This window comes from Pantherophis guttatus, chromosome 6 (genome assembly GCF_059756535.1).
Source record: "Pantherophis guttatus breed Tessera chromosome 6, ASM5975653v1, whole genome shotgun sequence".
Classification (NCBI taxonomy): Eukaryota; Metazoa; Chordata; class Lepidosauria; order Squamata; family Colubridae; genus Pantherophis; species Pantherophis guttatus.
Window position 1 is genome coordinate 54,183,534 of NC_142068.1, and position 14,236 is coordinate 54,197,769.

Below are 14,236 nucleotides of genomic sequence, written 5' to 3' on the forward strand. Positions count from 1 at the left end.
TTGTTCTTCATAAGCACTGTCATAATTCAGAGTTATCAGTAATAATAAAATTATTTACATTATGAAACTAGATGAAATTGGTGCTTTTTAACAAAAGTCTGTTACCAATTATCTAGACTCATATCTTAGTTGTAAGGTGAGAAACCATTACTAAAGATATACAGTGTTTGAATTTGAAAAAGTAAAGGTCCTTTGGATCCTGCATGGGCATCTTCTCTGCTATTGGTTACTACTTAAATATATGTTGCTATCTCCTTAACTCAAACACATATTTTCCTGAATCCATACAGGTACCATGTGGACACAGGAAAAGGCACAGCTTCTTTAAGGAGCAGATGACAGAAGGTGCCCATGTCATCTGAAGTACCTTTGCCTGGTTGAGATCTGAATACTGCACACATTGTAAAAAGTCAGTTTCTCACTCACATAATGTGTAATGTTGAAATAAATTATAGTTGTGATGGCCTGATTTACAGTGTATGCTAAAATAAATGTATGGATTCCTGATACACACTGCATTACAAGGTAACACATGTCATTTCAGCTTAGAAAAACTTCTTGTGTGTACTTTGTCATTTTTCAATAGAACTATTTCTTTTCCCTGAGTAATTCTACAGGATCATATTTGGTAACTTCAAGGGACAGTATATCTTGTTAAGGGACTGCAGGATTCCTCTGCAGTATTGAATTATCTCTGGATATAATGATCAAATATGTAAATACAATCTTTGCAAAGTTACTCTTTTATTGTTTCCATTGGAGCATAAATTATTATCTAATTCTTAATCTTACCCCATGTATATCTTTGAAGTTAGCTTCATTAAAGTTCTGAGAACAGCTGTGACTAAATGTTGATGAAAATAACCTCACCAATTAAAGGCCTTATCTGGAAGCCCTTTTACAACTCCAAATATATAGCAAAACATCTGCAGTTTACATGAGATACTATACATAGAGGAAGATTTTCACTGGTCTAATCATGCATGAGATCCGTAAGCCTCTCTTTATCTGTTGTAGTACAACTTGAAAACTGTGGTATAATAATTAGATCCTTCCTTCATCACTTATTTATAACACATGTAATAAGTGAAATTACTAATTCCCTTATAAGAAATATATAGTAATGAATTTCTTCTGCAGATAATTTTCAGTGAAGTTGCAATTTCCATTTTGCTTTTGTAGAAGGCAGAACTGTAGAAAGCAGAAAGCTAGTAGCCAGGAGCACTGTGTGACAGCGTCATATTTTGCTAATGCAAAAAATGAAGTTGGGATGGCAATCTACTCGTTTTAGTAACCCAGAACTGAGAAGAGAAGAATATTTGAAGGTGTTCACTGTTTCAGATTAACCCATATGCCTCTTTTTCTTTTAGGATGCTACATTTAAATATTGAAGCCTTGTCAGCACTGCCTTATCAGCTGTCCACAGACAGAATGGAAAGGCAAAGATGAAACTATGTGACTACATTGTCATATAAATATCACAACATATATTCGTATCAGTGTTGGGATTAAGTATATAAGGGCATATCTTTGATGATGTCACCATAGTTTTCTGAAAGTTCTGCCATTTTATCTGATATAAAAAAAGGCAAGTTTCAAAATGATTTAAGCTCCAGTTTTGTTTTAAGCTTGATAAATATAGCTTCAAATTTGGATAAAATACTAAAACTAGACCTGCAGGTCTATGGAGCTTGAGAGAAAAAAAGAGAAACGTTAGCTGTTAAAAACATCTACATTTTTTTTAAAAAATAAATCTATTAAAGATTATAATCTCATAGTAAAAATTAATACAAACTAAAAGAGTAGAAAAAGTAAAAAGGGCAAAGCAAAAGAAAAAACAACAGAAAGAAAAAAACAATTTAGTAAAGAAAAAGGAATGAAAATAAAGAGGTTACCTCCAACCCTTATCACAAGTATATACAAATTTAGTAACTTTTCACCTCTTTTCACTTTACAACCAATAATGTCATTTCAGTACAGGTTTCAGCAAAAGTCTATTAAGGACTGTCAGTAATAACAATATATCTTTTTTTAACCCTGATTAACTAAACAAATTTAGAATTAGTGACCACTTAGAATTAGAATAGATTATGATGGTGTTCAATCTTAGGCAGCGGCAGATGTTTCTCTGTCAGAGTGCAAAAAGAAAATATCTTCTGTGAACTCCATATAGGCATCAGAAAGGGCATCCAGCCAGTAAATACTCAGCTCCATTCAGTTATCCCGCCTCCACCTCGATAAAAGGGATTACGGGTAGTTAAAGAAAAGAAAAAAGATCTGATAAAGAAACAAATAATGCACAAGAGTCTTTCATGATAACTGAAGAAGAGCCATGGCCTTTCTAAATAGAAACCTTGCCCAAGATTCAGGAAATCATTGCTTGATGGAAGAGGAAATGTGAGAAAAAAGTACTGCTCCTTTTGTTAGAGAGAATGGTTATGTAAGTATCTTAGAATTGTTACAATCTGTTAATAAGTATCCAGGCATTCATTGAAATCCAGGAAGGAAGAAATGTCATTTGTAGGATTAATAAGCAGGGGAATGCTTAAAATATCTAGAAAACTGGAACGAACAAGAGAAACCACAAAGTACTATAATCAAGTTGAGCCATTGTATATACATCTAGAGCTTAAGGGAATTAACTAATGAATGCAATAAACCACCAACAATTACTTTTGATAACTCATAGAAAACAGGAAGGCAATAGAGATTATGAAGGAATGGAAAAACAAATATTGTTTCAAACCTTATCAATTACTATCACATAATACGAACTTCAGTAAAGTAATTCTAGAGTCACAAAGCGGCTTCAGTTATGGCTCACTTTGTCTTCAGTACCATTCCAGAAATGAACAATACTGTTGGGAATGAAACACAGATGCTGGTGTCTATTTCCTTGATAGTCCTAGACAGCTATTTTAGCTCCCTATGTTCAATATAGATTAAGGTGATTAGCAGTTAGATATAAATATAAAATAAAGCCTGTCTCAGAAGAAAATACAATTCATCCTCACTATTCTATCTTCCTTTGCATGAATTAATATATGCATCCTAAACCTGTCAATCTGATATGTTATATCAATTTTGAATTTATTATTTTAATTCTACTGCAATCTTAGTATACACAAGAATTACTTATTGGATTTGCATTTATACTAGACTACCAAGACATATCCAAAAAGTAATTCATACCATGAATATAAGAGTAATACTTTTATATACAAATTAGGAGCAAGGCTTTTCTGTTTTTTAAAAAATATCTTTTAAATTTTTTTTAAAAAAGCTTTGGATTTTCTACAATCAGAAAATTGTATCTCCAAAAAATAGAAAAATTGTGGGCTCCCTCCTCCTATTACTTTTACCGAACACTGTTTGCTACCATATGGTTTCATTCTCAGGAACAGCTAAAAGCTAAGAAATTTGACATTGTGATAATTATGTGTTAACAAGGAATATTAGGTAGAACTGTTATTAAATGAGCAGATGGTGCTTACTTGCAATTTAAAATTTATTATAATGTACATATCAGGAAGGATTGTCAATAATGTATAATGACTGAACCAACTTAAATGCAAAAAGTATAAAAAAGGTTCCTAGAATTTATCTGTGCATATTTTGCAGATAAATTTTGTGTTGCTTTGCAACTTTTCATTCCAGATAATTTGTTTATATATACTTATATGCTGTTGTCTTTTCATGTTTGTAATTACCTTGTTGGCGAACTTTGAAGGCTATTTCTAGATTGATCTTAATAACAGAGACTTTCTTTTTATAATCTACAGCAACATGCTACTTGGTTTAGTAATTGCTTAGAATAGCATAAATTCTATTTCTTATATTTGAAAATTATATTTTCAATTAGAAGGGAAAGAGAAATGGTTAGTCTACTCTTATCAAGCCTGCAACAATGACATTTTTTTCTTCACAAGTACTTCACATACCACTCCTTTTTGTATAGATGTTATAGCCAGTGAATTTTTTAAATGTTGCTACCTTGTTTCTTTTCTGTGTCTATAATCATTTTTTTTGTCCTGAGCTTACTCATTTCCCTTTAACTCTTTCTCAGATTCTGTGCATCTTAATTTTTCTGTTCTTGCAATTCTCACTTATGTTTCTCGTCTAATATAGAGGCTTTAACATGAAACACATTTACCTTTCATTAATTTATAAAGGAAAATGCATGTTCCAGTATACTAGCTAAAATTGGAGATTACAACAGCCTTAATCACCAATTCCGATTAGCATATTTGCTGTATGTGTGTATCAAAAGGCAACTGGATTTCTTGTTTTTGTTTGGACCTTTCACTTCTCATCCAATTCACTTCTCCTAGTAATAAAAGCCTTTCACTTTATCCTTTTTTACCCAGATTTCTCATGAATATTTTTAATCTCTTACTTTAAACCATTATGTTTTATTTCCTTCTTTCCTTAAACCTAATTTAAAAGGTTAAATTCCACTTTTTCTATCTTTCCACCCCTAGCATGTCGCTCTCTCTTTTGTATCAAGGCATATATAATTTTATGCCTTCCATAATTGATCTGAAACTAATATATATTTCTTCTGTCTTGAGATATCTTCTCTTATCCAGAAGTTTTTAATTTACTGAGTCCAAAATGTCTGTCAGCAGACAATCTTTTGATCTAGTTGCTCTTTATGAAGGTTTTTATTCTTCCAAATTTGGAGTTAAAACCTTTATCGTTCTTCTCCTTCTGACAATGTTGGGAAAAGTTCATTTCATTACCCAGAACTGTCAGTAGCCCAAAGGGAAGTCTTGTGAAACCATTTGGCTAGCAGAAGCCAAGAGTGGGCCAATCCTGGGAAAGTGAGTTTTCTGAATTGCTTCTAAAACCTAAAAGGGAGTTTTGCATAAAATCTCACAACCTTCACTATTATTAACTTCTATGAACTGAAGATTAACATTTATTGAAAGGACTAAAATGAATGATATCATTAGGGGTACACAAATGCCTTTTTCATAGAGAACCGCAATTTGAATTTTATGTATGTGACAGAAAGGGCTGTGCTGAAGCTGGTCTGAGTTTGCTGTTACTCCCCACATTGTCCAGCATATATGGGAAAGTAAATAAATGCACAATTTTTAACCTTGTTCAGACTATCTGTAGTTATTTTAAAATTTGATGAATAAATAAATAAAATTTACTTTTTATTTATATTCATTCCCTCAGAATAGCTGCAATAGGTCTCTTTGATTACAAGAAGAAAAGCTTCCTATTATCAACTTCCTGGCTATTTTATGAGAATGTGTTGAACCTGTTCTTCTAGTGAATTATGGCTATGTAGGTGTTTTAGATATTCTATTGAAATTTGGATGAAGACACATATGGAAAAGTTTACAGATAAAGATCAGAACCTAAATGATAACTCCTGCTTTTCTTGGCAGCAGCTGCTTATTATTGTTGTTGTTGTTGATGATGTTATTGTTAATTTTTTGCTCAGTGTGTGTGTATCTGCATGCGTGTGCACAGACACGCATTCATATGCCTTAGGTCAGTTTTTGACATCTGGTAACTGTCTGAACAAGTCTCTGCAGTTTTCTTGGCAACTTTTTCAGAAGTGGTTTACCATTGCCTGCTTTCTAGGGCTGAGGGAGAGCGAGAAGCCTGAAGTCAACCACAAATTTCCTTGTGACTTTTTGTTATTTTTCCTTCATTCTGAAAATTAACAAAATTTGTACATGTGCTTATATTTTAGTCAGTGAAGAACTACACCAAATGTCATGTAAGAAACGAACAGATATGTAATAAGCTGACTAGTTGCAAAAGCTGTTCACTAAACCTCAATTGCCAGTGGGATCAGCGACAGCAAGAATGTCAAGCTTTACCAGGTAAAAAGAAAAAAAAAACTATTTCAATATAATATTGTAATATTGTAATATTTAATGACACATAATCCTGCTATTAAAGAAAGAATGGGCCAGTCAAATCAGGAATTCAGATTATTTCCAATTTGACAAAGACAACTCTGATATTAAATATTCAGTGTAATCAGTACAATAATAACAACAGTGGACCCTGTGTGTGTGTGTGTGTGTGTGTGTGTGTTGTGTGATTTAGTCATAGCATAAATTATGCCATTTGTTTATCAATGTAAATGATGTAAATTTCTCTAAGTAAGGTCATCATAACTTTTTTGTGTGCTTACTTCTTTATGTACTGCTTTGAATGCAATGAACATAGCTCCTGCTTTTGCATGTCTAGAGAAATGTTTTGTCTCTTGCATCCAAGTCAAATAAATGGGATTCCATTAAATCACAGTTTCATTATATTTGATTCAAACATAACTACATCTTTCTGGATAACACTTCAGTAAGTTCCAAAACACCTATTAACTATGTTTTCTAAAGATTATGCATGCATGAAGCACAGGTAGCTTTTTTGACTGAAAATTCCCTTATTAAACACCTTACTTTCTGGTAACCCTAGTCCATTTTATGTGTTATTATAGTTTTATTCTAGTCACTATATTAGTACACTTACTAATAACTTCAAAAAAGGACTTTATTTTTGTTCAAAATAAAAGTGAGAAAAATGTAATAGTCTGTAAAATATATACAAAAGGAGATGCACAAAAACTAATCTATTCAGTTTTGTGTTCTCCAAGGTAACTGAAAGGTAGGATAAAAGAGTAGGACAGAAGGTTGAAACTGATAGAAAAATGGTTAAGGGATGTAATGTTATTATGATTTGAGTTTAAATTTGTAGGCCATAAGAACTTTATTCTAAGCTATTGAAAGAAGAAGCTGAATTCTTTGAGAAATGATAAAAATGATATAGTATAACTTCATTGGAGGCGAGCAGGTGTTTTTATTTTCAAAGAGAAGACCAATGAAGAGCTACTGATATTCTGATATTTAAGAATATAGTAGACCAGATCATAAAGAGCTTGATCTCTAAGCACATTGAACATATTTCAGTAATTAGCAAGTGTCAGTGTGTACTCTTATATAATTGCACTAATTTATTTAGAGTTCGATCTGTTGCATTGGGTATATACTTTTTTCCTTAAAACCATATATAAAGCTTATTATATATATAATGTACATAATATATTTAGTAAGTTTTTTTAAATATTTTTTTTAATATAATAATTCCATTTTCAATTAAACAGTGTGTTATCCGAGTACAAATAATCAAGATTTAACATTAATTCTATAATATTAAAATGATAATATTAAACATAATAATCATAATATTTGCTTCTTTCTCTTAACACATCTTCTTTATTTCACTAATCTTTTCCTTTTGTTTTCCTGTTTCTAACTTCCCTTTTTATTATCTAACCATTGATAAAATAAGTCCCATGTCATGTAATATTCAGTTTGTTCTTTCTCCTTAATTGCTAACATTAGTCTATTCATTTCTGCACATTCTAATATTTTCCTGATCACATTCTCATCTGTGGGGATCTCTTCACTTTTCCAATTTTGTGCAAATACAGTTCTAGCTGCAGTTAATATATGAATAATTAAATATGCATTTAATTATATTTACTATATTTTTTGGGTAAAATCCCCAACAAGAATATTTCTGGTTTTAAATCAATATGCTGCTTTATCATTTTTTTCCAGCCCCACATGTATTTTTGTCCAATATTTTTTTGCTTTTGAGCATGTCCACCACATATAATAATATGACCCAGGTATCTGTTGGCAATTCCAGCATTTAGCCGACTTATCTTTAAACATTTTTGCCATCCTCGCTGGCGCAAAATGCCATCTATAAAACATCTTATAGGCATGAAATTGGAAGAAGAACAAGTAAAGGAGACAATAATAGCATAGGTAAAAAACTTTGGTTATACAATAGAGTTAGATAAATGGCAGAAACAGTGGGATAGGAACTATAAATTAATAATGTCAACAGCATACAAAGAAAAGCTGTATGTTTTCTTTATCATTTTTTCTGCTGTCCCTGTTAATATCTTGTCTAATTCTGTTAGTTCATTATAAAAACCATATAGTTTAACATCTTTCTCGTATCTAGAATGTATCTGCACTTGTGAATACCATGCCATATCAATCCCTTGATCGCTCAATTCTTGTTCAGTTTTGAGTTCTCCCTTTTCATTCAAAATATCTTTGTACCTAACAATATTTTCCATATTAATAACATTTGGGTGAATCAGTGCTTCCATTGTTGAAAGTCAAACTGATATCCTCAAGTAATGTTCTCTATCTTCTCCCTCACTAACAATAATGCATTCTTAATATAATGTCTTTGAAAGTAACCCATGTATTTTATTTTTCCCATATCACAAGAAGGCCTGCCAGACCAATTGCAAATCATGCCCCTCCAAAGTAAATAGTTTTGTATTCCTCAATACAATCCATTCTTTCACCCATGTGAGTACCGCAGCCTGATAATACAATTCCCAATTCAGTAGACCAAAGCCTCCTCTATTTCTCGAACCCTGCAGCGTTTTTAAGCTTATTCTTGCTTTTTTCCCTTGCCAGATATATCTTAATATTACTTTATTGAGTTCCTCAAAGTATTTTTTTCTAATTTTATAATAATTGTTTAAAATAGGTATAGTAGTCTCGGTAATATATTCATTTTTATTGTAGCTATTCTTCCTATCAATGATAATTGTAGATTTTTCTCCAAATCTGCTTTAATTTATTGCATCAGTTCATAATAATTATCTTCCTTAATAGTTATACATGTTGCTGTCAGGTGAATCCCTAAGTATTTTACTTTCTTAGTAATCTGTATATCTATTCTCTTCGTTTATTCTTTTTTCTGCATGTCTGTAAGATTTTTAACTAATATCTTAGTTTTCTCTTTATTTATTTTCAATCTTGCTACTTCGCCATATTCCTCTATTTTTTTTTTATTAATTTAGGGCCTGATTCTTGTGGATCTTCCAGAATGAAGACTAAATCATCTGCAAATGCCTGTAGTTTATATTTTTCCTTTTTTATTTCCATACCTTTTATCTCTATGTCTTGTCTAATATTTCTGTTTAATACTTCCAGTGTCAATATGAATAATAGTGGAGCAAGGGGCATCCTTGTCTTGTACCTTTTTTAATGTTAACCTTCTCTGTCATATCTTCATTTACCATCACCTTTGCTGTTTGCTTATAATATATCACCTTACTCATGTTAATAAATCTCTCCCCAAAATCCATATCTTTTAATTGTGCTATCATAAATTACCAGTTCACATTATCAAATGCTTTCTGTGCATCTAGAAAAATCAACGCCATTTGCTTCCCTGGATGTGCCTCGTAGTACCGCAGTGTATTTAAAATTATTCTCATATTGTCATTAATTTGTCTCTTAGGTAAAAATCCATTTTTATTTGACTGTATAAATTGATTTAAGAACCTTTTTAGTCTTTCTGCATATATTTTATAGTCAGCATTCAATAAGGATATCGGTCTGTAATTTTTTATCTGTTGTAAATCTGAATCTTCTTTCAATATGAGAGTGATATATGCTTCCATCCATGAATTTGATACTTTCACTTCTAGCAATACTTCATTGAACACTTCCAGCATTGGTATACTTAGAGCATTTTGTAGGTCATTATAGAGTTCTGCTGGTAGACTATCTGGACCCGCTGTTTTACCATTCTTTTGTCTTTTAATTGCTTCTGTTAATTTCATCATTATTATACGTTCACCTAACATAGCTTTCACTGTTTCGGGTATTTTAGGTAATTCCGCTTTTTCTAAGTATTGTTTTATTTTATCTTCTGAAACAGTCTCTTGATCATGTAATTTTTCTTAGTAATTTTGGATCACTTTCTTTGTTTAATAAATGTTTAGTAAGTATTTTGAAAGGTGATTTATTTTGCTGTTCAAAATGATTTTTTTTAAAAAAAGTACAATTACTTTTAATCTTGTCTAATTTTTTACTAGCTCACTTATGTGGAGAAGGATGGAATCATGTTGGAGATGCATGCCTTCGTATAAACTCCAGTCGTGAAAACTATGACAATGCCAGACTTTATTGTTATGGCTTAAATGGGATTCTTGCTTCACTAACAACTTCCAAAGAGGTAGAGTTTGTTTTGGATGAAATACAGAAGTACACTGTCCAGGTAACTTGAATTATTCATAAGTGTACATAAAGTAGAGTTTGGGTTTATTTTTAGGAAATAGTGGTGACAAATCATAGAAACAAGTATACATTTTAGTCAACTAGATATCAATTATATGATGTACATAGGATCCGCTGATGTATTATGTAGTTGAAGTTGATGCTTAAGGATTTCTTATTTTTACTATTCAATATTAAAGTGAACTCTTATGTTCTGCAATATAAATCTGATTTCCAGTTTTTAAAAATTAGTAACAATATTATTTATATAATTGAATCCAAATCTAGAGAAGTAATTTTTTTAAAAAAAATAAATTTAATATCACTGCAATGTTTGCAATTAATCAGTCAGTTGATTTCATTGGTGGCATATTGTCATTGGTTTTATCATTTCTGAAAACATTTTGCTTGCATTTCCTTCAGTTAGGTTGGATTGCCCAAGTTTATTTATGGAAAGAACAAAAATTATAACTAACATGGATCTTTATAATTTTTATTTTTAGCTCTTCCACTATTGGGTAAATTACCAATGAATTTGATATTAATTGAAGGGGGAAAAAAGGAAAACATAAATCCTGTGAATGACTCAGTATCAGGGGTGGGTTCTAAATATTTTTACTACCAGTTCTGTGGGCGTGGCTTATTTGTGGGTGTGGCTTGTGGGGGGTAATGTAACCGGGTGGGCGTGGCCAACTTCTTTTTTTTTTACTTTTAAAAGCATTTTTTTTCTACAACCTTAAGATGTTGCAGAAAAAAATGCAAAAAACATCCATAGATACACTCACAAGACATTTAATCGCCCACCCTTCTTTCACCCCCCTCTGAATACCCAGCGCCCTATTACAACCGCCAGAGAGGGTTGCACAAATCTTTGCTGGAGTGAACGTGCAATCCTCTCCGGCCAGGGAGCATAACCGCTTCCTGGCTCGCGCATTTCTGGGGGCAAGGGGGTGGCGGTGGCAGGAGCAGTAGGCCAGGGCTTCCCTCCCTCCCTCCATCCCTCCAGAGGCCTGGGGCTATGCCAGAAGTCTGCTCAGGCAGGGAGGCAAGGAAGCCCCATATAGCCCATCCTTGCCACCACCGCTCTCTAGCCCTTGGCGGCAGCGGTTCTCGCATAGGAGCAGCTGGCAGGGGAGACGGGATGGTGGCAGGCTGCAGTAGCAGACAGTTTGAGCTGGCTAAGAGGCAACTCCTGCCAGCCTCGAGCTCAGCTCTGGGCAGCGTCCCCCCAGCCATACCTGGCTTCTCCCTGCGGCAGCCCACGTGGATCCCAGGCAGCACAACTTTGGGGCCTTTCCTCATGGTGGTGGTGATGAGGCAGGCAGGCAGCCGGGCGCACGGGAGCAACTGGTGGCAGCGCTCCTGGTTGGCAAAGGGCGGAATCCCGGGACTGCATACGGGCAATGACAGTGAGCAGGGTAAGCGACCCGGCCGGGAACCGGTTCGGGGGCGTGGCCAGCCAATCTTATTACCGGTTCTCTGAACTACTAAAATTTTTTACTACCGGTTCTTGTGAACCAGTGCGAACTGGGAGCAATCCACCACTGTTCAGTATAGTAGATGAATGACAATTTTGCAATTCCTTTCTTTCAGTAACAATTGTATAGGGAAAAGAGACAAGAAATGCAGGATACATATATGCATCCTTTAAATAATGTGGTGAACTGTGCATTTATATTTAAGAGAACTGTTCCTTACAATTGGATAGGGATATGAGCCTAACAATATGCATCTGGTTCTTCCTTTAAATTAATACAGTAGCTACTGATTTACTTTTCTTCTTTATTAATAGAGAAATGATTTCATAAAACATAAATGTTATTCATAGATGCTGTCTATAGCCAGTAGATACCATTTTCTTTATGCTAAGTAGAGTTATTAATTTTTCTAGTGCAGCATAGAATACTCTCACATGTAGTAGTACTTATACAAGCTGACTTTTTATACAAGCAGAAAAACAAGATATAAATATAATAATAATGAACAAATAAACAATAAATAAATAAACTAAGGAGAGCCAGGTTGGTGCAGCGGTTAAGGCACTAGGCTAGAAAAATAGGATGCTGAAAGTTCTAGTCCAGCAATGGCCACAAAAGGTGGATGAGGGACTTTGAGCCAGTTACTTTCTTTCAGCCCCTGATGTCAGGCTTAGGCAATAAACTGATTGGTTAATTCCTATCACAATCAATGGATCAAAATAACTATTTATAGTCTGGTTTTACACGAATAAGTTCTTTCCCTTTTAAAACATTCATATTAGCCTTGATTCATAAACAGCATATTTACATGCCAAAATTAGGAGTTATGATTTTGCTATGATGCAGAGTATAGATTTATTAGATAGAAAAAATAAATCTTGCATTGCTATAGTAAGGAAATTGTATTGCATTTAATAATGCATTATCAAAGACATGGATAATAGGCGCATATTTACATTTGGGCCTGCCTAAGCTTCCCCACTTCACAAATTACATGATATTCAATACCCGTTATTAAAAAATAAGATTTTAATCAGAATCTTATTAAAAAATAAGATTTTAATCAGAATCTTATTAAAAAATAAGATTTTAATCAGAAGATTAATAAATCGGTTTGGAACTTTGTTATTTCTTCTCCTCAAATAATAAATTACTCCAGATTCACTACATAAAATGCAATAATAAATTTAGGAAGAGTTTTGTCTCAAATCGTGTGTGGTTGTAATTTCCTTTTTTAATGATATAGAACCACTCAAAATCAAAGAATCCAGTTTCTCGTGTCTTGTCATTATAATAAGCTATTGATTGGTGAAAGGGCTATTCCATTTGTTGCTGTTTTTAAATTTCTGAAAGGAAATATAATATTAAACATGGCCTTATTCAAATAAATTACATCTTGAACTGATTCTGAAGAATCCACATGTGCTATTCAATCCATAGAGACAAATGCATGCAGTTGTACTAATCATTTACTTATCAAAAATTTTAATGAAATATTATTGAGTAAAATATCTCACTTCTGGTTTTCTCTCCATCCAAAAGTAATTTCTTTTTTCATTCCTATCTGTAGCTCCCATTCTGTTTATTCTGTATGTCATTTTGAATGTGTTATAAGCTGCCAGAGATACTTGTTGAGATTTCCTTGAATTTCTTTCATATGCCAGCTGGAACCTTCAGACTACAGTCATGATTTAGAGCATTTCAGTTCATTTTAGATGACCTTCTTGTTACAGACATAATTTAATATGTTTCCCAACCATAGCAACTTCCAGTTATGTGAATTTCTGTTCCCATAATTTAGCAATCACTATGTTGTGTGGGAATTCTGGGTGTTACGGATCACACATCTGGATGTTGCCTTATTTATACAGTATAGTAAAGCCTCCCAGCTATCCTTTCAAATCCCCATAACATTTTCTCACCTATTACTTTACTGTTATAATTTTTCTAGCAATATACTTCTAAGTGTATTTACTACTGGGTAGACTGACCTAACATTTATATTTGGTGAGAAGGCATATAGTGGCATGTGATCAGATTTAATCAATATGTAAATATTATTTACATCGCTCAACTCTTGGCCAACCAAGTGATGTTTCTGAGATTCTGCTTGCTTTTAGAGTATGTTTGAGAAAGTACTGGCTTAGTCTTAACCTTTGTAAGATTGAATGGCTATAGATTAAGACTTAACCCTTGTAAAACTGAGTGGATTCATGGTCCAGAGTTATAAGATGGTTTACATGCCTAACAGATGACTAGAACTCCTATTCTTCCGATATCTAAACCACTATTTTAACTACTACATTTAACTGACTCTCAGATATAAGTATGTTTGTTTTGTTGTGTTGAATGACTTATAAATTTAATAAACAAGTGAGAAATTGATCAGTACAAAGAAGATGTCTATCATGTAACCCAATTTTGCACTCATGCTTTAAAGCAGTCCTGGGAATTTTACAGCCCACAGGCCATATCCAGTCTATGGGTGATCCCAGTCCAGCCTGCAGTATCAATGGCATCAACAACGGGGAGAGCATTAGGGATAAAGACAAGATATTGTTGTGGCAAGAGTGGGCAAAACATTGGTGCCGTGTCCGGGGGCAGGGCGTCATCAACATTGAGGTGGGTGGTATCAGTGGGCAACACGGTGGTCCTCCACAACAGTCATGGTTTCTCATATGGCCCCTTGGG

General features: G+C 33.4%; 1 protein-coding gene across 2 annotated transcripts in view; it reads left to right on the forward strand.

The window, feature by feature from the left end:
- The window catches only part of ATRNL1 (attractin like 1), a 489,687-nt gene that overhangs the window by 100,517 nt on the left and 374,934 nt on the right, over positions 1–14,236 (forward strand). For both annotated transcript variants that reach the window (XM_034440210.3, XM_087872929.1), the window contains exons 14-15: positions 5,714–5,846; positions 9,887–10,068. In XM_034440210.3, the coding sequence (XP_034296101.2) occupies positions 5,714–5,846; positions 9,887–10,068 (315 nt within the window). The remainder of the gene's footprint in view (positions 1–5,713; positions 5,847–9,886; positions 10,069–14,236) is intronic.